At 35.3% G+C, this 25,458-nt stretch overlaps 1 protein-coding gene and 1 long non-coding RNA gene across 8 annotated transcripts; one reads left to right on the top strand and one right to left on the bottom strand.

The window, feature by feature from the left end:
* Positions 1-373: 373 nt before the first annotated feature.
* Positions 374-25,458, top strand: LOC141450099 (cyclic GMP-AMP synthase-like receptor). 7 transcript variants are annotated; one of them, XM_074120161.1, is made up of 12 exons: positions 374-394; positions 531-635; positions 1,151-1,359; positions 3,243-3,399; positions 14,954-15,104; positions 16,065-16,235; positions 16,365-16,459; positions 16,552-16,684; positions 18,168-18,308; positions 18,894-19,022; positions 22,792-22,926; positions 23,041-25,458. In XM_074120161.1, exons 5-12 carry the CDS (start codon positions 14,973-14,975, stop codon positions 23,269-23,271), a joined length of 1,167 nt encoding a protein of 388 aa, XP_073976262.1. In that variant the 5' UTR covers positions 374-394; positions 531-635; positions 1,151-1,359; positions 3,243-3,399; positions 14,954-14,972; the 3' UTR covers positions 23,272-25,458. The 7 variants fall into 7 exon arrangements, 5 of the variants coding, with proteins under 5 accessions (XP_073976262.1, XP_073976261.1, XP_073976260.1 ...); XR_012455924.1 differs by lacking the exons at positions 374-394; positions 531-635; positions 1,151-1,359 and adding exons at positions 3,522-3,594; positions 19,116-19,231 and having other exon boundaries at positions 3,260-3,399; XM_074120160.1 differs by lacking the exons at positions 374-394; positions 531-635; positions 1,151-1,359 and adding an exon at positions 3,522-3,594 and having other exon boundaries at positions 3,260-3,399.
* On the bottom strand, positions 3,290-9,530 carry LOC141450105 (uncharacterized). The gene is made up of 3 exons (XR_012455927.1): positions 8,410-9,530; positions 5,524-5,872; positions 3,290-3,567 (listed from the first exon to the last, which is right to left on the bottom strand). It is a non-coding gene; the product is annotated as an uncharacterized lncRNA (long non-coding RNA).

Here is a 25,458-nt window from a genome sequence, read left to right as displayed (position 1 = left end):
TCAATAGTGGATTTCAGGCGAGCTTTTTCAAGTTGAAATCATGCAATAATCCATGCAAACTTAGAAGTTTAAACTTTATAATTCACGTTTTTTCTTTTACCACATAGCTTTTTAATATATCTTCAATTTATTAAGTTAATTATAAATTACTTACCACAAAAGACCCATCTCGATGCTTTACAATGGCGGTACCGTACTGTGAATCAACGGGTACTTAAATCGCTTAAACATAAAACTTTAAATAAGTATAAAAATCATTCTAAATGTTTAAAAAATAAAAATAAATTAGAATAAACTAATTTCATTTAATTTACAAAAAATATGAAATTAGTATTTTTTTTTTTTTAGGCAGGCAGTTTTCTTTGATGACGTCATCCTTCTTTTGGATTTTAAGGTTAAAATTTGATTAATTGTATTTATTTATTGTTCATTTATTTCTTGAATTTTATTTTTGAAAGTACGTATTCAGAATTCAAAAGTAATTAATGTTTGTTGATTAAATTAAACTTTAATATTTTTCTTTCTTACAGAGTCTCAAGAAATCGTTTAACGTTTTGAAATTGTACATTCATACTTTGTTTGAAGTTTCCTCGTGAGATTATAGAATAGAAAATAGATGAATTGGAAATCTGCAGGTATGTAAAATCAATTTTCTTCTGTTTAGAACTCGTTACAGTGATGGAGTTTTCTTCACACAATACTTTCAAATGAAAATGAGGTGTTTTCATTATATTTAATGCCTAGATTTATAAGGTAAATTACTTTCGTTTACATTTCTTTTACAAGTGTATGTGATCTTCGTATTTGCTTTTAATTTTTCCCCGAATATTGATGGATAAAATCAACAAAATCAAAGATCCTATCCAGCATTGCGGGCCAATTTACATTATTAACTCCTACTTTTAGTTTTAAGGTACTCGCTTCGGAGGTACAAGTACTACTTTAAGTTTTAAGAAAGAGGAGTTACGGGACTACCTTCAAAAGTAATTTTTTTTATAATGAACATGAAGTGATAAAGTAAATAGTGGACAGAGATACAATATCATCAAAAGATATGTAATAGAAACTTTATTAGAATTATCTCTGTTAGACAAACTAATGTATTTTTGGAGCGTGAAGAGTATACTATATATTTTATTTTGTTCCTCAGAAATTCCATCAGAGTGATCGTAGTATATTTCTGGAAAGAAGAAAGGCCATACAGAGAAAGCAAGTAGTGTGCGATATGAAGTTGCGCGGCGATGAACAGATGGCATTAAGAAGTACCCAAAAAAAAAAGAACTGCTTCTTCGCCCTTGTTAAAGGAGGACCCAGGGTCACTTGTTACATTAGTCCTTGTTATTGTAAGAAAGTACCAGGGTGAGTAACACGCCAGAGAAGAACCAGACACGTGTAAGAGAGATAGTAACATGTGCTGGGCAAGTGCAGTACCAAAACCATTATACTGTGGTGGTGGGTGGGACAACCCCTTTGTAGGTAGTGTTGGTTCAAGTACATCAATCTTAGAAAAACCCTAAGGTGATATTTCACATGACTGGACAAGTTTCTATTGTGTTCAACTCCCCCCCAAAAACCATTCCGCCGTAGCATATCTTTTTCTACTGCCTTCAATATTTCATAGATTCAGGAAATTCTCTACCTATTTTTTTTAATATTGATTTCCTGAACAATGAAGTGGCTCACCTAGTATTATGGCCATTTTGGACCATTTCTATTTTGCTCAAAAGTCTCAAAACATCCAACCAGAAATTTCTCTCTTCAGCTTTCTTCAAGCCTCTCATGTCATGTAGTCCTGTACAAGAGACGCCTGTTCTCAAAAACGGTTCAGTAGCCTGGGACCAAATTTAGACAAGTAAATCTGCTTATAACGTACTTTTCTAGAGATTATTGCATGCATCTACACGTTTTACTTTGTTTTCATCTATTAGTAGATTATTTTTTTTAGATTTACTCGGCGGGACTGGGACCCATGCCCCACGGCACCGCAGCCACCAAGAGGCTTATTGTGCCTTCCTTCTAAGTCTAGTAGGTGAAACCTCTTCTTCTAAGAAGGTAGAGGGCTTTCCCTACCAGTTCCTTCTGCGCTACAATCTCCCCTAGTCTCAAGGTACCAAAGATTTCGTAGCGCAGTCACTCGAGTGCAACGCAATCGAATAACAGGTGAGAGGCCGTTTCTTCCTCTTCCCGATGGCACAATCTGCACACAACGGTTCCAAGCTAATAAGCCCCCACCTTGTGCAGATGCTTCCTGAACCTTCCGTGCCCTGTGTGTAGGCCTGTAATCAGAGTGATCTGATTCCTGCCCAAACCTAGAGTCACTTTTGGTTCTTTGTTTGCACAGCAAGGGCATAACCCTCTTGCTGTGTTTGACCCTAGGAAGCATCACCCGGTACTTTTCATGTATCTATTAGTAAGAGAAGATTTTTTATCGCGCAGATTTACGACTTAGAGTATTCTCCGGAAATAACCGATTGAGGTCCCTTGAGTCCGAAAAAGTGGTTTTTTACAAATTAATCTCCGAGTCTGTTTCTTCTCTAACTTTATTTAAAAAAAAAAAAAAAAACTACTTTGCATGCAAGATTTAGAATAAAACTACCTCTGAATTTGCCATAACCTGTTAACTCGACAATAAACCTGGTTAACACCAAAATCACTCCGGAGATGAACAACTGAGAGTCTGTTAAAAAAAGGGTGTAACCAACCATTAAACAATGCTTCATGATAGCTTTTTTTTTATCTGGGGCATTTCAAAAGCCCTAAATTAAAAAAGAAAAATTAGTATTCATTAAAACATTCATCAGTGATGTACCTAACACCCAACAGGATAGAAAAGATTTTAAAGAAGGCCGGGCTGAACAATTAATTGAAGCGAATTTAAACTTTTTTTAAAAAAATTTTCTTACACCTACATCTGTATGGTTTATTGGGAAAAAATGAGTTTTCAGATAATCCTGAGGAAGCCTATATTAGTTGGTACATAAAATTTTTAAAAAAACTATAATATTAAACCAATTAATATCTTTCTCTTGCTACTAATTTCAAGCTTTCTAACTTAAACAGTTACTTATTCATAGAAATACCGAGTTTGAATTTATGAATGCAAAAAAAAAAAAAAATGCCGAATGAATTTTCGTGGCTTCAAATTCAGTCATCTTCGAAAAACTTCATTTCAATTGAATAATTTACTCGTATTCTTATTGAAAATTTATTTAAACTTAAAGAATTTATAATTTTTGTTACAGTATGAAGAGACACCCAGATGGTTTGATTCCTTGCTCATGTTTTCAACAATTGTCCACCACCTGAACACCACTTCTCATTGTCAGCGAAAAATTTCTCTTCAGTCAGCTCCAAGATGTTTATAGTTTTGGATAGTATCTGAATGGTTATATAGGAGAAGTAAGTTTCTGCGCAATTGTTAGTTTTGCATTTGAAGATCTACGGTTATATTTTTTTTGAAAGGATTCTGTTTTTTTTTTTTTTTTTTTTTGCTGATTGTCATCGGACTAAACTGGCTGTAGACTAGGGTTTTATTGTCATCTAATTCGATTTAGTGGAACTTGGCTGCTGTAAAGAGACGTTTTAAGATATTGCGTAAGTAATTTGAAATTCTATATTTATTTTTTTCTAAATAAAAACTGTTAGAAACAAAGATCACGTCATAGACTAGAATACTCGTAATTTCTTTTCTTCAGCTGTACCTATAAATCCTTAGTGCTGCATGAGACCGAGACGAGGCGAGACTTTATGCAGATCTCGCCTCGGTCTCGTATGACAAGTGCCTCGTCACGGTCTGGGTCGCTCAAATCTCGTCTCGGTCTCGTCGAGATATCTCGTTTTTTTTTTTTTTTCAATTTTTGTTTAAGTATTAAAAATGGGGGGGGGGGGGGAAATGAACCCAATATCTGAGCCAAGCACCAGTAGACGTTGACATTTTAAAATGGTGGAAAACATATGAGAATTCCTTCAAAAATTTGTCTAGAATGGCGAAAGATATTTTTAGTATCTGTGCAACTTCAGTGCCATCGGAAAGATTATTTTCGCAAGCTGCGTTGATAATGACCAATAGAAGATCTTCTCTAACTTCTGACTCAGTAAAAGCTCTTTTATGTATCAATGCTTGGGCAAAGAGTAACTTAAAAATGAAAATTTGTGGCAATATTTTTTAGATGCATAGATAGTCTTTTTTTCAAATTCACTAATTCTAAAATTCTAAAATATTATTCAAATAATATCTAAGTTCAAAGTATTAGATTATTAATAGTGAAATTTATGAGATTGAATGAATGAATGAATGATATGAATAGTGAATTTATGTAAAAATTATGTAATTCGAAGTCAAATAGATGCAGTAATATTGAACATATATAATAAAATCGTATCTTTTAATAATTAATTCAATACCCGTAATGATTAGTTATTAACAAAGAACACAGTTTTATAATTTTGTAGCTGAAAATTAATATTTGAAAAACCGAGACGTGACCGAGATTTCTCTAATAAATCTCAACGAAAAATATATAATGTATAATGTCTCGGTCACGGTTGCTCAAGTCTTGTCTCGATTCTCGTGCAGCATTATAAATCCTTACATTACACTGAAATCCACTGGTTTCGAATATTCGCCTTTCATCGAGGTTGATTAAATCAGTTTGGACACAAATCGTTTAAGCCATTTTCGAAGTTAGTACGAAAAGTAGTGAAAGGTCCATTCTTTAAAAGAGGTATTTCTTGTTGGATATTTTGTGCAAATTCAGGATTTTAATCAACTTTATCCTATATTATGCAGTATAGTTTGTGCTGTTTTCAGGAAAATCAACTTTCAGGGCGATTTAAAAAACAAAACAATTCACAAAATGTCGGTTGTAAATTTGGATAATAGTTAATTGAATAATAGTTTTAAAGAAACTATTTTTTTAGTAAAGAAATCACTGAATCTCTACTAAGTCTCATACTAAATGGCAAGAAATAGAGAAAATATGGTGTCAAATAAATTGTAGACCATAAAGAATCAACCAAACCATTGTTACGGTTACCATGAGGGAGCACCAGAGTTGTTATTGTCATAGCACTAACACTGGACGGTCTCCTACCATAGTTCAACGTGCGCTCCAAGAAAAAACAAAACCTTAGCGAGCGACAGACCCCTTTTCGCTTTTAATAAGGAAAAACCCCCTAGTAACTAGAACTTGGCGTTCAAAACCTCCCCGAAGAGTTTGGCCAACGAGTAACACAAAACTTTTTAAAGAACATCCCCCCGCCCCCACCTTTACCACCACCTAAAGAATAAGTTGAAGATGTAGGAGAGCCTCCAGCCAGCTTGGGCGGAAATGCTGGTGCCCTGTAAAGATTTCTTCCATTTTGCGTGATATACGGCCAAACTTGGTGACGTGCCCAGGGTCTTTCCGCCGACTTACTTATAAGAGGGAAGCCCCATCTAGTGTATCTAAGAAGAACATTTTACTTAAAAAAACCCTCTTACTTGTTTAATAATGAGAGTAACAATCTGGAGACTTCTCTTACCTTGGTTTGGGCAATTAAATGTTTCTTATAAACTTGAAATTATACAAAAAAAAATCTGCTTTGTACACTCTCAGGACTACTGTAATTATCGAGTTTCTTCGATAGCTATTTCTCATCGTGACTTGGACTGCGTAAGAACACCTGATATCGTTATTTCATGTGGTTATTGCTATATTGTAATCTTATATTGAATTAATCTATTTTCTCCTCAATATTTTTCCTTTATTTGTCTTTAAATCCCACATTTCGCTCAGGGAATGCCATATCTTTTTTTTTCTCGGAAAATATTCTTACTTCCGTAGCGTTAATAATAACAAGGCCCTCTCCCTGCAGAACAAAAAAAAATTGCCTGGAAGGAAAATAAGTTGTTAAGTTGTTGGGGCAACTGAGAAAATAAGACAATTTTTTTTAACTAGTGAAAATTGACCTCCCACCCGATGGAAAAACGCCCAAAATAAAAAAAAATGTCCAAACAGAGAAATAGGAAAAGCGTGAAAATAAAATTGAAAAGAAAAAGAAGGAATAGAAATAAAATAAAGCACATCACTGAAGAAATAACTCTGTACACTACTAACTTCCCGGTAAATGGGTTAAATAGCAAGGACAGTCAGTTTTCCCCCAGATACCTTGGCACGTCCATAGCAAAAAAGCAGAACAATGAAACCTCCGTTGGCTTGTACAAAAATGTTGTTGCCAAAGGGGCGATGAATGCACCGTAGTCAACGGAGCTTACAAAGCACAAAGCAGAAGGAAATAGTGCCTTACAAACTGGAAGAGGAAGGAAGTTGTGAATAAAAACCGGAAGTGCAAATTGGTGAAGCTTGTTAAAGAGCAGTTTTAAAAAAAAAAAAAAGAAATAAAAAAAGTTTGTATTATTCTTTGTTACGAAAACATCTTGTAAGGAATATCTGACAGATGGTGAACATCATGCTAAAACCTGACCTTGCATTAAATCTAGCGTTGCACTATCTCTTATCAAAGGAAGTATCCTTATCTTACATCCGCTTTGAAATAGACGATTTTGCGTAAAATGAATTTTTAAATTCAGTTTTTATTTTTATTATGAAAGATAAACATTTAGGTAAAATTTCATTTATGTGGACGCTAAACCGTACGATTGAGTATTTCGCAATTTGGAGTTTTGTGCGTAGTACGTGTGGCTATTAAATAACGAGACTGATGCTATAAAACATTTTATTTTAAATTCATACATATTTAGTTATTACCACTTTCAATATACACCCCTCCCTTATCCCTACAACGCTCCATGCGAATTTACCATTGTTCTGAAACAGTGCTGGAAGTCTTTTTCTGTAAGCTCCTGCATGACACGTGCCGCATTTTCTTTCACAGCTTCTCAGCGGACTGAAATCGTGTCCCTTTTTAAAATGCAGATTTCACTTTGGGGAACAGATCTAAAGTCACATGGGGACGGGCCAGGTCAGGTGAATAAGGCCGGATGGCCTAAAACTGGGATGTTTGTACTTCTTGGCTAGAAACGTCGCCTTGACAGTCCAATGCAGTGTCGGAGCCGGCGCCGCGGTTGTCCTTGATGGAGAACCCCCGTGACTTGTTCTTCCATAAAATCGGGTCGTTTACTTTTCCTTACTCTTTCACGGAGTTGAGCAAGCACCTCACGCGGTAGTAATGTTGATTAATTATAATCCGATATTTTCATCCGTTTTGGACGTGGAAGGGCGACCCGGGCGGTCATCATCTCCCGAAGTCTTCTCGGCCATCCTGGAAACGCTTGAACCACTCAAAAAAAAACTTGCGCACGTTATTAAAATTCATCACCATAAATTTCTTTTAATAAAAGATAAGTTTCAGTAGCGGTTTTACCCAGTATCATGAGAAATTTCACGACAATTCGTTGCTCTACTACATGCATTCGGCAAAACGAAACTAAACACCTCTTACACAAACGGACGGTTCCGGTCAGACAGATTTCTCCTCAAACACGTGAGATGCTGCACAATCGAAAGAGAAGGCTTTACGCTGCACAGCTGTCGGTCGTTAGGATTTGGCTCACATGCATAGTTCTTCTGTAGCAGCATCAGTCTCGTTATTTAATAGCCACACCTCGTATCTTGAAATTTATTGTTAGGACTTGTGAATTATATTAAGACCAAATTAGTTTTTCTCTATCCTGTTTTTCCCATGATAAATGTTACTAATTTCCCAAAACTCCAAACCTCATATTTCTAATATTTTCTTTGTTTCACCGTAGAAAGTATACCAACCTGACTCGTCCTATTTTCAAACTGCAGAGTCCTTGCCACGTGCTCTCCTCCCAAAACAGGGGCTGATGGTTTGTATAAAGAAGTTTGTTGTTCAGGAAGAACGGTTGATCGTCGGGGGGGTGGGTGGAAACGTGAAAAACTTTTTATAACTACTAGTCTATTTCCAGCTCTGGATGTTCGTCCAGGTTTCTGGAGTAAGGTGAGGCAAGCAAAACTTATAAACACGCACATACAAACACAAAGAAAAAAAAAAAATATATATTGAAGAGTTTTCCTTCAACATTACTTGGGAAAGTCTCATTTGCTCACTCTGTTAGACGGCTGGTTTTTCCACTGGTGTCTGTTTATTGCAGTCGCTTTTCCTGCACAATGTGAGATGGAAAATATTGTTTTTATAAGAGGAGTTTTGATCGACAATAAATTAATGTTGAAAAGGAGGAAGCATGATGGGTCCTTTTTCTAGGACAACTTGTTTAATAAGCAGGAAAATTTTTGTTGCTGTTAGTTCATTTTCTTTTTTCCTGTAGGCCATTCCCCCGCCCTAGAAGTACCTCCCAGATGGATGCACCATTGGTATCCATCCAGCAAGCCTTCAGCAAGACTTTCAGTTGCATCCTATCCAGCGAGAAGAAACTTCTCTTACCTTTACTTGATACGCTTATCTTGAGAAGCATCAAATTTTGTCTTTCCAAGGTTATTTCCCAAATTCCTTTCTTGCAATCTACCTTTTGTATAAAATTGGATGACAAAATCACTAGCCAGTTTATCCACATATCCCCTGTAACTAAGTACAACAAAATACATTTTTCAAATCATTGATCAGAGACGGTTAATATTCCCAGTGAGTCTTTTAGCTACCCTTTAGGACCCCCGTACACCGTCCCCTGAACTACCACCCCTGAACTAATCAAATACTAACTTTAAACATTCAGCAAATTTTCATTTCTGAGTAATTCTGTTTAAAAATTATAAATACAAACGCCATCATTTTTAAAAAGTATGCGCTAAAATTTTGGAGCATGAAAAAAACTCCTTAAAAAAACAGAAGATAAAAACAGCTGGTATCATTAACAACACGTTAACAGATTATTTGCCGATTAAATTCTTTCTTTTTTTTTTAATAACATTTTAAAAACACATTTTCATTAAAATTAGATTTAAAAAAAAAAAAGTTTGTTTTTTCATTTTATTTTCATCGTGAGAGGCGCCATGAAGAGTGACAACGAGTGGGCAATTGCTAGCGTTTGAAGTAATTAGCATAGGCCTTAATTGCATGGCAGGGAGAGGAACAGCTGATCGCGAATGACACTGGAAACAGTTGGACGTACTTTGAACCAGCTGTAATGTCCAAAACTGCCACCGTCCATTTTCAATTCACGTACCGTTATGGACCAGAGGGATTCTGTATAAGTGGGTAATTTGTCTGTTAGTCTCTGTATATGGACGCCATATGTTGTGCTTCCCCTTTTAAAAACCAATGTGCGGTATTTTAGGTCAACCGGTGTGGTAGACCAAAAAACCTTTGGCTGACCAAAAAAACACATCACCATATCCGACGAACTCTCAGTATGAAAACGCGACATGTCCAATATGTACCTAAAAATACATCCTTCTTTTTTAACCCATGGTGATGAATGTTAATCACATGGCTGTCACCTAAATGGCCTACAGGAAAAAAGAAAATTAACCAACAGCAACAAAAATTTTCCTGCTTATTAAACAAGTTGTCCTAGAAAAAGGACCCATCATGCTTCCTCCTTTTCAACATTAATTTATTGTCGATCAAAACTCCTCTTATAAAAACAATATTTTCCATCTCACATTGTGCAGGAAAAGCGACTGCAATAAACAGACCCCAGTGGAAAAACCAGCCGTCTAACAGAGTGAGCAAATGAGACTTTCCCAAGTAATGTTGAAGGAAAACTCTTCAATATATATATTTTTTTTTTCTTTGTGTTTGTATGTGAGTGATTATAAGTTTTGCTTGCCTCACCTTACTCCAGAAACCTGGACGAACATCCAGAGCTGGAAATAGACTAGTAGTTATAAAAAGTTTTTCACGTTTCCCCCCTCCCCCGCCAAGCAACCGTTCATCCTGAACAACAAACTTCTTTATACAAACCATCAGCCCCTGTTTTGGGAGGAGAGCACGTGGCAAGGACTCTGCAGTTTGAAAATAGGACGAATCAGTTTGGTATACTTTCTACGGTGAAACAAAAGAAAATATTAGAAATATGAGGTTTGGAGTTTTGGGAAATTAGTAACATTTATCATGGGAAAAACAGGATAGAGAAAAACTAATTTGGTCTTAATATAATTCACAAGTCCTAACAATAAATTTCAAGATACGAGGTGTGGCTATTAAATAACGAGACTGATGCTGCTACAGAAGAACTATGCATGTGAGCCAAATCCTAACGACCGACAGCTGTGCAGCGTAAAGCCTTCTCTTTCGATTGTGCAGCATCTCACGTGTTTGAGGAGAAATCTGTCTGACCGGAACCGTCCGTTTGTGTAAGAGGTGTTTAGTTTCGTTTTGCCGAATGCATGTAGTAGAGCAACGAATTGTCGTGAAATTTCTCATGATACTGGGTAAAACCGCTACTGAAACTTATCTTTTATTAAAAGAAATTTATGGTGATGAATTTTAATAACGTGCGCAAGTTTTTTTTGAGTGGTTCAAGCGTTTCCAGGATGGCCGAGAAGACTTCGGGAGATGATGACCGACCCGGGTCGCCCTTCCACGTCCAAAACGGATGAAAATATCGATTATAATTAATCAACATTACTACCGCGTGAGGTGCTTGCTCAACTCCGTGAAAGAGTAAGGAAAAGAAAACGACCCGATTTTATGGAAGAACAAGTCACGGGGGTTCTCCATCAAGGACAACCGCGGCGCCGGCTCCGACACTGCATTGGACTGTCAAGGCGACGTTTCTAGCCAAGAAGTACAAACATCCCAGTTTTAGGCCATCCGGCCTTATTCACCTGACTTGGCCTGTCCCCATGTGACTTTAGATCTGTTCCCCAAAGTGAAATCTGCATTTTAAAAAGGGACACGATTTCAGTCCGCTGAGAAGCTGTGAAAGAAAATGCGGCACGTGTCAAGCAGGAGCTTACAGAAAAAGACTTCCAGCACTGTTTCAGAACAATGGTAAATTCTGATGAAAAAGACTGATGCTGCTACAGAAAAACTATGCATGTGAGCCAAATCCTAACGACCGACAGCTGTGCAGCGTAAAGCCTTCTCTTTCGATTGCAGCGCCGCCTCATGTGTTTGTAGACAAAATCTGTCTGACCGGAACCTGATGTGTTTGTGTAAGAGGTGTTAGTTTCGTTTTGCCGAATGCATGTAGTAGAGTACACATGTAGTAGAGCAACGAATTGTCGTGAAATTTTACATGAAACTGGGTAAAACCGCTACTGAAACTTATCTTTTATTAAAAGAAATTTATGGTGATGAATTTTAATAACGTGCGCAAGTTTTTTGAGTGGTTCAAGCGTTTCCAAGATGGCCGAAAAGACGTCGGAGATGATGACGAAGGCCCGGATCGCCCTTCCACGTCCAAAACGGATGAAAATATCGATTATAATTAATCAACATAAGTACCGCGTGAGGTGCTTGCTCAACTCCATGAAAGAGTAAGGGAAAAAAACGACCCGATTTGTGGGAAGAACAAGTCCGCGGGGTTCTCCATTAAGACAACCGCGGCGCCGGCTCACCACTGCATTGTCTGTCAAGACGATGTTTCTAGCCAAGTACAACATCCCAGTTTTTTAGACCATCCGCCTTATTCGCCTGACCTGGCGCGGCCCCATGTGACTTTAGATCTGTTCCCCAAAGACAAATCTGCATTAAAAGGAACATGATTTCAGTCCGCTGTGAAGCTGTGAAAGAAAAAGCGGCATGTGTAAGGCTTAGTTTGTGTAATCTACTTTTCAAAATTTATTTCATCGATATAGTTTAAATTAGGCAAATTTCTGATGCAAAACAACCATGATTTCTTTTGTGTGTGTGTGTGTGTGTGTGTGTGTGTGTGTGTGTGTCAGTGTTTACTCTATTAAACAATCAACACTTGTATTTGTTTTACGCAATAACTGGCTGGTAGGTTTTTAAATATTGTAATTTTTAATAAATTCTACCAAAGACGAATACACATAGATATTTGAAAATATTATCTCCTTAAAATAGAGGGGAACAGTGCAATATCTTGTGATCTCATTAAAAAACTTTTCCCTTTCTTTTTTTGTAATTAGGGCATACCATAACTATGTGTTCAAAATCCTCCGTCTCATTACAACTCCTACAAAGAGGAGAGACCAATTTACCAATTCTAAACAAATATGACCTACAAAATACCATGGTTTGCTCGCACATTCTATTTATTATGGTAACAATTCTTTTGCCAAAATAACCATCTTTAAACCATACTTTATGGGTTAACCTGTGGGTACCATGGTTTTGTAAAAATAAGCCCTTATCCGAATTTTCAAATTTCCACTGCCATTTTTCCATGATTTATTCTTTTTTACCCAGCCCTTTAAATCTGATGGTGGAAGTGGGATCGCTAAGTACTCACCAGAACTACTTGGCCTCCTTAGCAAGTAAATCTACAGTTTCATTGTTACAAATACGATTTCTCTTATAATATACGAAGTAACATATAACATAGTAACTAGATTTAGATTTTGGACAAAACTTTCAGTAATACCAAGTAGATATTAGCTAACATACTTTGTTAGATTGTACACAATGTCTGTCGGCTCCCCTTTATCTCTTTCTTTTTTTTCTCTTTCTCTCAACTCTCCCGCTCTCTTATGCTTTCAAGTTACCGCTAAATATTTTGTTACTTAAACCTCTTTTTGGGATTATTTTCTTGGTGCTCACTTTATCAAACTACCCTCTCTACTTCCCATTAGACTATGTAGCCACATCCTTTTTTTTATTCAGTCCGCCTGTAACGCTGCTACTGATTGCATCTACGCTCTACATCTAAACCTTTACTTCTTTAGCGCTCCGTTGATATTTTGTGCTGCCAGCCAGTCTCGTTCACTTCCAAACCAAAGGTAAGTTATCCTTCTTTTTTTTTGCAACTATTCAGTATTTTATTGTTTATTTTTACTGAGTTACCTCTTGGGCACATTGTGTGCACGCTCATCGCGTCCCGCCTCAGGTTGTAAGCATTCGCACTTATAACACTAAACGTTAATGAAAAAATCTAGATTAAAAAAAATTAATCCTGTTGTTGACCCTTTAACTTGGTAAGGGATAGGTATCAAAATACACATACAAGTAAACAACTGATATTCACGTAACTAGGTGACCAATTGACTAACATATGTGTTGTTATTAAAATAGGTACACCGTAGAAGGTAAAAATGAATGGAAAAAACAAAATATTTCGGAATACAAAGCAAATGCACATCATAATGCGGCCTTACCCAGTCTCGCCAATTTGCGCTGGCTGTGGTGAATCCCCAATGAGACTGTGCGGCACTTTGTAGAGGTGTGCCCCGTTTATTCTAAAACTAGATTTCTCGTCTTCGGAAGGTCAAATGTCTTCCTACCGGAGATTGTAGCATCTGGTAATCTTAACGAACTTACTAGGTTTATTCAGTGCACTGAGGTGATTGAGTCGCCATGCTCCCTAGTGTCCTGTTACAACTTTATTAGTTTATTGTATTAGCATCTGGCAAACATTATCTGGATTTGTTGTTCTAAAGCCCCGGTATCTCTTATTAGATGATGGGTGGGCGGGGAACAATGGGCATTTTGGTTTGCCTGCGTTCCTTCCCCTTTCTGGTGGAGCCGCCCGTCTAATACAATCTACAATCTGCAAAATGCACATCATAATATATCTTATGTAATTGATAATTAGCCGGTTGAAATCACAAGCCATTTGAAAACCACACTGGTCTACATCAAGATCCGATCACTTCCTTTTCGTGGTGCCACTCAAACAACTGCTCCTGCTAGAGCAGGCCAAAAAAGAGAAGCAGATTTGTGACATAGCCGGGATTAAAATAATTCTCAATCTTACATCTCTTTCCTATAATTGTTAAGGATGAGGTTTATCATCCACAGTACATCTAGAGATATTCTAGAAATGGGTAGGGAGCAAGATAGACTGCTCTCAGGCTCCCCCAACAGCACTTTCTTAGCCCTTTCCAAGTCATCTTGCAATCCATGCCCAAGTATGGATGGTACAGGGGGTGATTGTGACGAAAACGGAGCTCGGAAGGATATTGGACCATGACACTAAAAGTCCTCAGTACGGTTGGTGAATGAAAATGTAATCTTGTTCGTGTTTCTTGTTCCTTAATTTTCCTTAATAAGTTTTACCTATAATTAATGGTTAATATGAGAAATTTATAGTAAAATTTGTTTGCTAGTCGCCTTAGCCTACAATACGTAATTCATTAGTTGGATATTAGCCCGCATGAAAAAATATGCTTTACTTCAATTCGCTGTACAAATATAAATAACATTGTGTTTCAAAATTGTATCTAAGTACAATTCAATAAGTATTAACTATTCAACAGCTCATTATTTTATTAATCGATATGAAGAACTCGATAGAGTAAGATCTCGAATTGTATGTACATACCTCTAGTGGGAAGGTACTATGAGTCAGGTTAATTTATGAGTTCAGAAGTGTTTTTCTTATTTTCAAGTATTCCTAATTGCTAAAAAAAAGTAGTCTATAATTCTGTATTAAGTATTAATCTTAAGGATTTGTATGGTTAAATGCAAATTTATAATCATTCAAACGACCTAATTTTTTGTGGGCAACATGAATTTATATACTACTAGTATCTGTGCATTGTCTAAGATCAGTGAAGTGAATTACTACTAAAAGGAAGGAAGAATATTGCAAATTGCAGTCATAATTTTTTGCAAGCTTTCACGTTCCAGGGTCTGAGACATCTTCAGGGCTTATGTTTATTTATAGTAATATAATAATTTCTATTTACATTGTTAACATCCTAAATAGAACGCAGAAGTCACAAACCTTTAATGTTAACTAAGCAAAATAATAATAATAATTTGTTAATAAACATAAGCCCTGAAGATGACCTTGTATTGCATTATTTATAGCTCCAATGTTCAAATAATTGTACTTTTGGTTATTTTGACAAGTTGTAACAGGATAAGTTATAATTATTTGTTGATTGATTCATTTTAGAGTTTGAGTAGAAGCAAGGATGGCAACAACAATTGCATTACTTCGTGATGAAGCATTTTATTCAAAACTAAATCCTTATCTTGATGAAATAAATAAAAAGTGCATAGCTATGAATGATAATAAGAAACTATGTGTGGATACAACAATGAACGTAAGTCTTTCATATTAATTTATACATTAGTTTAGAAATTGCAGGGCAGTGTTTTTTTCTAGATTTTGAGGACATTAATGAAGAAAAGTAATCTTTTATACTGCAGTTTAATTTTTTTACTAAAAGACATAGTATATAAAAATTTTTACAATAAAAATGATTGGATTATTATCCCGGAAAGTGTTTTTAGGTCCTTTTTAAAGAGTACTGCATTATGTGTCTACTTAGTTTAAAATTATTTGTGTCTGACATTGAAATTAGAGCAATAAAATTTCCTAATGCTGGAGGAAAGAATTTATTGGCTTTGGAGTCACCTCACCCAAGTCGGATGTTTTCATCGGCTGGCTTGTCAAGTTTTGCCTGGATAGTCTAAACGTTATCAAACTCTTTCGGTCTTAGTTATGCCTGCCATTTCACTTAAATAGAGATTTTAGAAGATTAGATGTTGGCTAGTCAAAGTATATACAACTCTTTGGAATTAATGAGGATTGGAAAGTAATTTTGAATCTACACTCAGCCATTTTTTTTTTTTTGATTTTTTACGCCGGCAGACTTGATCATCTAGCTTGCTGTTCTTATCACTCTTGTGATTTCTCGATCGAAGAAGCTGTTCTCTGGCAATTGAACTTCGAGCTACTAGAAGATTTCCACTTTTTATAGTAATTTCATCAGTTTCATTTTGATCCGTTTAATCTCATGTTTTTTTTTAGCTCTCCTTGAAACAGCTTAATTTTTTTTTTTGTTTTTCCTGAAGATTTGTGAAAAGCTGATTGTCTGCGAAAGTAGGAATCGACAGAGGAAACTGTCTTTTAAGTTCACATTTCTCAAAAGGTATTTCTTTTTTTTTTTTCCTTTGCCATCTTAGTAGCTGTGTCCAGGACTAAAATAAGTAGAAGAGGCCCTGGTGGAGAATAAGTATGTTAAATAAATGAACTAGTAATTAAATTGTGTTTTTTATAGGTAATTGACGCCGTAATTAACCAATTAAAGAATAAAAACCCAGTTTTTGAGTACTTTTTTAATGGACTTACTCATGTGGGCAGTTATTTTGATGGATTACGCGTAAAGGAGGCCACTGAATTTGATCTGAATATTAATTTGAAAATTCCATGTTATTTAGAAAAAATTAAGGTAAGAATAAAGTTATAAAATTATTTCGGCTATTCAGGGCAATTGTCATAGGTCGGCTAAGTCAAGGGCTGACCAGACAAGCGAAAAAAAAAAGAAGAACATTTTAAATCACATTCATCATTTATTTAGATAGAAAATTCATCCCACACTCCTGGATATGTGCGTATAAATGTTAAAGATGCCATGTTCAAGCATTCTGAATTTTATGGTTTACCATGTGCAAGGTAAGCTAGAAATCTGTAGCAAAATAGGACAAAGTAAAACCAACATCCAGGAAAAACAGAGAAAAGATATAAAGATTCTTTTTTCTTTTTAGGGAATGGATGAATTGGATAGATGAGGAAAAATATTTGCTACCACATAAAATTCTCAACTGGTTGGATAGTGTATTCTCCAAGATTTCAGATGGTGGAATACTTCACATTTCAACTAATGGTAAACGTTATACGGTAAGTTTTTAAAAATAATTTGGTGAGCAAAAATAAATGAATAAAATATCTTCTCTCGGCTTCCTTTTATTTATAATTTTCATAATTTCTTAAGCGGATTTTTGTTCTCCATATCTTTTTGACATTGCGAATTCTTTGGGTTAACTCTCTAAGGCTGGAAACATAGTGGAGCGGCGATGATAGCGAAGAGCAAAGCGGCGAAAATAAACACTCTCTATAGATAGCGTTGCTCTATCTTCGCTTTGCTCTCCACTATGCGTGGTCCCATATGTTAACTTGTGTTTGTTTTCGTCGCTTTGCTCGCCGCTCCACTATGTTTCCAGCCTAACTATCCAGTTAGATAAAATGTGTTACGATCATATAAAAGGTACTTCTGTGTCCAGGCTTACGCAAACTGCACTGATACGCTTTCAGTTCATAAATTTATTAATAATTATAGTTTATTTAAATTTTAAATAAATAATGAATTAGGAAGCAAAAGATCACCCTTTTGTGATCACTCACTTATTTTTTTATGAACCAGTTAAGCGTGGAATTTAGTTTTGTTTTTAAAAAAAAACTCAGTGGTGCGAAATTAAAATCAGTCAATGACGTATATACACGTGTCGAACGCAGCAGGGCAAAACAAACCAAAAGTTTACAATAGTCGTAATAGTCACTGCAAGCGACTTTTTCTGCAATCTCTCTGGGGGCTTACAGATTACCAGAGCATTCTGTGCTCATTTCAAAAAATCTTGCACCGCTTCACGTATGCATTGCTCCTAGTTAACTAGGGACGCAAGTTGCTTTTACAAGGAAGAAAAGAGCTTTTTGAATTCTGTGCAAAATTTAAATCATGCTCGTACTGAGAGGTCTGAACCTCTTATCGTAAGGTAAAAACAGCATTGCACAAGGGTTGAGAGCTTCTATTTGTGTGCATAATTCCCCAATCTCTAATGTGGAGACCAAACATGTACCAACCACTTATCAATTTGGCTGACTCCCACAGCAGTTCTATTGGTAAAATAAAAGGAAACATCCCACCAAAATAATATTCTTATTGTATTTGATTAAAATTTCGAGTTTTTATAGTTAATGGCAATTTTATATTTTTCACAACGAGTATACACGTCGAACGAACTTTAATAGAGATTTGGTTTTGTCGTGTATACACGTCAAACGCGCTTAACTGGTTAATTACCTCTTATATTTATCACTTTATATTTAAATCATAGGTGATACATATCACTCTTGCGGTATGTTCCCTTGGTAGTTTCTGTAGTTTCATTTCTGTAGAGGTGCTCGGGAAATTATTTCCCATTAACCCCTATTGTCTCCAGGACAATTTACTGTTCCCATAGAATTAATTTACTTCTACGCTTTAAATCGGAGTTAAGAGGAAGAAGTTTGTAAAGAAGTAAGTATTCCAGATCTGGAATATTTTAGCTATTAATTGAACCCTTTGTTTTTGTACCAGAGTACTAAATTAAGCTCTTAATTTTAGGTGAAACGAAGTATGAATGGGCCAGCAAATACTTTACATATCTCTGAAGGTGGAATAAACATTGATGTAGACTTAGTTCCAGTGATCCAGTTCCCTTCAACGATACGTCCTCCAGTTACAGTACGCTGGAACGAAGAAATGGTAATTTTTAGCTTAAAAATGTGTACTGAAAGTGTTTTTCTTTTTAAAAATAATGAGTCTTAGCATTTCTGCTGTTTTTTTCGGTCAAAGTTCAATTTAGCTGGCCTATTTTATATTGAAGCGTTTGCTTCGTCTTTCTTGATAATATTAAATTTATGAGTTTTGTTGGGAAAGATGCAAAAGCTCTACTCTAACCCAATTCCCAATATGAAAACCCTATGAGCTTTCCCGAGTGTATTCGGTGTAAAACTGGTGGAAATGACTTTTTAAATGTGAATGTATTTGCAACAAAGATACATGTAAACAAACAAGATCTAGCTTTTATAAATCTCCCACATTTTTGCTACACCAAAATGGAAGAGTCAGAGAGCCCCCAATGTGAAGTAGAGTGAAGAGGTCCTAAGGTATGCTGTTAAATCTTGCCTTCAGCTACTGGACAGTTGAGCATTGAGCAGCTTTTATCACTGAAACATTTGGTCTCTCTGCCTTCTACTCGCAAGGAGTTCGCTTATAGAAGAGTGTTTTAATCCTATCTTGTTAATAAAAACAACTAATAATTAACCAAAGATAAAAACTATTTAACAGAATGCACCTTGGATAGTAGTACCAAAACCTATGGCTGACAACACAATATGGCGACTGTCTTTTCCAGAACAGGAAAGAAAATTAATGAACGGACAAAATCATCTGAAGTTTGTCAATAGATACTTAAAGGTGAGTTAAACAAATTAAAGTGGCTTAATTCATTTGAGAAGTGGGTTGGGTAGCCTAGTATTTCAGTAAAAATGTTTGTAAAATATGTTACAGGAAAAAAAAAAATGCGTCACTTTTAGTAAAACCTGTCCTACAGGGCCGGATTTTCCTATAAGCTAACTAGGCTTCAGCCTAGGGCCTCAAGATCAAAAGGGGCCTTCATTCAAATTGTTAGTAAAATTAAAATTACACTATTCTAAAAACCGGTGTACACTAAAACGCTGTTTTAGTGATGTATCATCGTAGTGATGTATTTTATTATCTCTCATGTAATTTACAAACTTAAAAAAATGGGAGGTGAAAGGGCCCCTCATAAGTGGAAATAGCCTAGGGCCTCTTTTCATCTAGATCCGGCCCTGCCTGTCCTTATTAGTTGATCGTCGAAACAGCATGAAAAAGCGTAATGGTTGAAAAAAAACACCCAACTTTGACCATTTTTTTTTTTCTCTAAAAGATAAAATCTCAAAAAATTGTCTTTAAAATATAGGGCATAACCTCGATTATAAGTGTAATTATTTTGCATCCATGTAGAGCAAATATATTTCGAGCAAAAACGTTACTAAAAATAGGTAAAAACGGAGTTTTCAGAATTTGTACTTATGCTTACCTTTTTTATTTATTTATTTATTATTTTTTTGTTGACAACATAGCGCCTAAACGCGTGAACCGATTTTCATGAATGAAGTATTCGATTCGAAACTTTACGTATATATGGTCTTTTGGGGGTCTCAACGCTGTACATCCAATGGGAGAGGGATGCATCCTTAGAACTTCTAGTTTGCATTTTGGATAAGAGGGTTGGCTTGAATACATCCAGAAAAATGATTATTCCAAGGGACTTCTCGCATTTTCTCGGGGCTTTAATGATGGGAAACCTGGGATGGCTTAGACCAGGTGTAGAAGGTGAATGTACCCTGTTTCATGAAATACTTTTTTGTTGTCAACTTCGTCTAGGATATTTAAGGGAACGTATTACACGTGAGGGTGATTTGGCTCTAGGGAGTAAATGTTAGCTCCCACTTCGTCTCCTAGTATTTCCTAGAGCAGCGTTTCCCAACCTTTTTTGGCTCGCGTACCACTTGGTAGTACATCATTCTAAATTGTACCACTTCGTAAAAATGATTCTATTTCGTGAAATTTGTTATTCCGAGTGTGTTATTTTATTATTATCATCTTTATTTCTATAGAGGTACACAATGTATCTGTTACAAAGGAGTTCCAAGTTCATGTTCACTTTATAAACTTTGTAAAGTGTAAGATCTTAGTTTTAAAAACGTTTTTTTTAAATAATTAAAAATTGCGTTCATATTTTTCTCTTCAAAATTATTAATTAATTTACAAAGTTCTTCTTTAAGGATTATTATAATTGTACCCAATCTTATAAATTAATTTCTTTTAAGCATTCAACTACCTCTGTAAGTACCAATTAAATTTAATATTGCTGGGTTAGAGCTTACCATTACAATCAAGTCTCTGTAAGCAGATTTTTACTTAGTTATCATTTAGAGTTCAGTTACATGATAATTCTATTAAATTTTCTTTATCTTTTATTGATAATGTTGTAGCTTTTCCTAAATTTTCTTTATAGAAGGGGGTTTGAAATCCAATTATCATTTGTGTTTTCAGATTTTGGGAAAATACTCGCATAAAAGACTAATTTTAATCCTGTTAAATGTGCTATTATATTTTCTCGTATATCTTGAGACAGACTAACCTTATTGCTGAAGGATGAAAAAAATAATTGCCATTACAGTCGTGATACATTTATTCTGCCGAGCTTTCGACTAGGAGGGACTAGGTCATCTTCAGGGCTAGTTTACTAATATTTTTATATAACTTCCAAGAGTCCATGAACAGACAAGACAGAAGACACACCAACCCTGAAATGTAATAGTATTACTTTCTAAACTAGCCCTGAAGATGACCTAGTCCCCTAGGTCGAAAGCTCGGCAAAATAAATTTTTTCTAGACTGAAATGGCAGTTATTTTTTCAATTCCATTGAAACTATGAATCAGTCACCAAAAAGAATAAACAACTTATTACTGTGTACATATTAACAACCTTACTGTATAATATTATTAATTAAAATAATTTTTATGTATTATAGGGAAAAACGTTTCTATTGTATTTTTATGATTTTTTTTTTTTTAATTTTTTATCTCCACCATTATTATGATTTGATTTTTGATTTTTTATTCAAGACCGCACCTCGATATTCACCAAAAATCATTATTACGATTATTTTTCGCGTACCACAGGTTGGGGATACGCTGTCCTAGAGTATTGCATAACCCCTGTGAGGGTTATAAGATCTATCTATAAATCTAAATAAAAATCGCAGTGAAAAATACGAGGGTCGTTTGAAAAGTCCGTGCAAAAATAAAAACTACTTAATTTTTTGGGGTAAACCTTTTTTATTTTTCAACATAGTCTCCTTTTAGGCTTATACACTTCGTCCAACGCTGCTCTAGTTTGTTGATCCCTTCCGAATAATAGGATTTGTCCAAGTCTGAAAAATAGCCATTCGTTTCTGCAATCACCTCCTCGTTTGAATAAAATCTTTTTCCCGCCAGCCATTTCTTCATATTGGGGAACAAATAGTAGTCCGAGGGAGCCAAGTCTGGAGAATAGGGGGGGATGTGAAACGAGTTGGAACCCTATTTCCATTAATTTTGCGACCACAACTGCTGAGGTGTGAGCTGGTGCGTTGTCGTGATGGAAAAGGACTTTTTTGTGGGCCAATCGTGGGCGTTTTTCTTGCAGCTCGGTTTTCAAACGGTCCAATAACGATGAATAATATGCACCTGTAATAGTTTTACCCTTTTCCAGATAGTCGATGAGGATTATTCCTTGCGAATCCCAAAAGACAGTCGCCATAATCTTTCCGGCCGAAGGAACGGTCTTCGCCTTTTTTTGGCGCAGATTCCCCCTTGGTAACCCATTGTTTAGATTGTTCTTTGGTCTCTGGAGTGTAGTGATGTATCCATGTTTCATCCACAGTGACGAAACGACACTTAAAAGTCCTGCGGATTCTTCTGGAACAGCTGCAAACCGTCCTTGCAACACTTCACACGATTTCGTTTTTGGTCAAGCGTGAGCAATCGCGGCACCCCCATCTTGCGGATAGCTTTGTCATGTCCCAAATGTTGATGCAAAATATTATGTACCCGTTCATTCGAGATGCTCCCACAGCACTAGCAATCTCACGCACCTTCACTCTTCTGTCATCCATCACCATATCATGGATTTTATCAATGATTTGTGGTGTAGTAACCTCAACAGGGCGTCCAGAACGTTCAGCGTCACTTGTGCCCATATGGCCACTCCAGAAAATTTTGAAACCACTTATAAACTGTTCTAATCGAAGGTGCAGAGTCACCATAATGTTTATCAAGCTTCTCTTTAGTCTCCTGAGGCGTTTTGCCTTTCATAAAGTAGTGTTTTAATCAACACACGAAATTCTTTTTCGTCCATTTTTTTGAAAATCACTCGACTTCCTCGATTCAAACGAATGCCAAACACAAAGAAATAGACCGATCTGGCTGAAACTTGGTGTGTGTTCTTCCAAGAGATGCTACTAACTAAACATAACCTCGATACGCGCCAGTGGTGCTATCTCTCTGACTTTGCACGGACTTTTCAAACGACCGTCGTAACCCCATTAACAAAATACAATAATCACAAAAAAAAATATACAGAATACTCATTTAATTTTTTCATGTCTTCCAGAGATTCAGAGATGTGAAGGGATTAAATATTTCCAGTTATTACATAAAATCCTTATTTCTGTGGGAAGCTCATGAGAAATGGCAAAATCATGATGAAATATTCTGGAATAAACCTGTTTCTTATTTGTTTGTTTATGTAAGTAAAAAAAAAAAAGAAGAAGAAGAAAAATTATGTCAAGTTTTTAATAAGCTGAATGTAATGTTTTAGAGTAATTTTTGTTTTTAATTACTTAATGTTTATGATACCTAGATGCTTGTAAAACTTGCGGAAAGTTTGGAAAAAAAATCATTGAAATTTTATTGGCATACCGAGTTGAACTTGTACAGACAAAACTGGAGTCCAACAATCAATGAAAATTTGGAGAATATGAGAGGTTATGTTATAAACGTAATAAAGAGCATCAATCAGCTGATAGAAAGAGGTTATGACCCAGCTATAAGAGCTTACATCTGTCAGATATTTGGTGTTTCATTTTTCTAGTTTTGGAAAATTTTATTATTTAGATTTAAAAAATAAGGCAACCTGCATACATCTTTTAGTCACTGTTGATATTTTAGTGTCCTTTTTATTGACAATATTTTTTTATTAATCTACAAAGTGTTATTAATTAATTTTCACTTTTCTTTTTTTATTAATAAATTTTGTATATTTTTTAATGCACATAGTTTATCCTCTTTTTTAGTTCAATAAAAATAATGTTCTGTGTAAAGATTTTATAAAATAACGGTAGCTTTCAAATTGTAATGAAAGACGAAAGATTTTTCTAGAATTATATTCTATTTTCTTACACTGAGAGGCAAGAAAAAAAGTGACCACCCTTCAGTATGTGTACTGATTTCCAATCAATTTCTAATTAACATCTCCACAAACCTTTATAATAAATAACAGGCCATTTGTAACATACTTAGGAATATTAAAAGTAAATAATTACAGGTGGTATTTTTTTTTTTAAGAAAAAGAAAAATTATTAATAGGATGAAAAATAAATGCCATTTCAGTCGTGATACATTTATTCTGCCCTGAGCTTTCCGACCGACCTAGGAACTAGGGTCATCTTCAGGGCTAGTTTACAAAAGTAATATTTTTACATTACAGGGTTGGGTGTGTCTTCTGTCTTGTCTTGCTCATGGACAGATCGAACACACTCAGTCCATGAGCAAGACAAGACAGAAGATACACCCAACCCTGTAATGTAAAAATATTACTTTTGTAAACTAGCCCTGAAGATGATGGCCCTAGTCCCTAGGTTCGGTCGGAAAGCTCAGGGCAGAATAAATGTATCACGACTGAAAACTGGCATTTATTTTATCATCCTATTGAAAAAATAAATGAACAAAAAAAATTATTAATTAATTAGAAAATTAACAAAATGTTAATTTACTAATTAATAGGGGGCATGTTTCCGCCACTTACGTGTTTATTACGGCTTGCATTCGACGGGACATTTGACCTAATAAGATTTTGGATAATTTCCTGAGGGATATTTTCCATATTCTTCCGCTCGTGTAACCCTTAAACTCCTGAAGGGAATCTGCTAATGTTGGACATCTCTCTTAATTCGTTTTGACAACTCATCCCGGCTTTAGTTCTGGACTACATGCTGGGCCCACTCTAAACATCGATCCGATTGAAACGTTTTCCAGGTAGCGGGAAACAATCTTTGCTATATGAATGAGGCCGTGGCATTAACGTGTTTATTAAATGAAAATTCCTCGCCCAATGGGACAACAGCCTCCGAAAGAATGTCTCCGTCTATGTACCCAGCAGCCGTTTATAAGAGACTACTCTATTAAAATTAATTCAGTCCAAGCTTCAAATTTAATCCTGGCCCAAATCACATCACTGTGAATTTTAAGGATTAGTGATCAAAGTTTACAAAAACGAACGGTGTACTGGTGATTTGTTTGTCTTATTTTTTCCATATTTCCCTATTTTGAATTTCCTTATCATTTTTGAATATATAGGCTTTATGGCCGTAAATTTTATTAAACTAAGGATTCAAGATTGGCGAGGAATCGGTCCAAATAAAAAACAACAACTCGTCTTTTTGCCCAACGTTTCGACAAATATATTATCCTCTTCAGGGCCTGGATATTACAAATACACAAATACAAACAATTTAGAGAATCAGTAAAACGTAGAAAATCAGTAAAAAAAAACAGTAATATAAAAATAAAATACAATACAATAAATTCTTTATAATTATTGAGTTGCCACGTAAGTTTTCAATAATTAAAAAGAATTTATTGTATTGTATTTTATTTTTATATTACTGGTTTTTTTTACTGATTTTCTACGTTTTACTGATTCTCTAAATTGTTTGTATTTGTGTATTTGTAATATCCAGGCCCTGAAGAGGACAATATATTTGTCGAAACGTTGACACCGATTCCTCGCCAATCTTGAATCCTTAGTTTCTTAACATTTCTTTAAGCTACCATACGTTTATCAACAAAATGCATGCTACAAATATTTTAGTTTTGCAATAAACGAATGGTTAAATACTCTTTTATTGCTGCTCAGTGTAGATAATCACAAAATATTTTTTAAGCATACAATTTTATTGATTTTTTTGATTGTTTTGATTGCTTGTTTATTTGTGGATTGCTTTTTCTTTTTTATTTGCATTTATCTTTCATTATATATTCGAAAGAATCATTTCTTGGA

The sequence above is a fragment of the Rhodnius prolixus genome, unplaced genomic scaffold (assembly GCF_049639745.1).
Source record: "Rhodnius prolixus isolate KJV_2025 unplaced genomic scaffold, Rpr scaffold_2, whole genome shotgun sequence".
Taxonomy (NCBI): Eukaryota; Metazoa; Arthropoda; class Insecta; order Hemiptera; family Reduviidae; genus Rhodnius; species Rhodnius prolixus.
The sequence above is the reverse complement of the archived record's forward strand: the minus strand, read 5'-3'. Positions and strand labels throughout refer to the sequence as shown.

What these genes read in the sequence shown, in the direction of transcription:
- LOC141450099 (XM_074120161.1), top strand. Translation starts at nt 14,973, where the DNA reads ATGGCAACAACAATTGCATTACTTCGTGATGAAGCATTTTATTCAAAA. An exon ending in TATGGTTTACCATGTGCAAG is followed by an intron (nt 16,460 to 16,551) that starts GTAAGCTAGAAA and finishes TTTTCTTTTTAG; the next exon opens with GGAATGGATGAATTGGATAG. An exon ending in CTAATGGTAAACGTTATACG is followed by an intron (nt 16,685 to 18,167) that starts GTAAGTTTTTAA and finishes TCTTAATTTTAG; the next exon opens with GTGAAACGAAGTATGAATGG.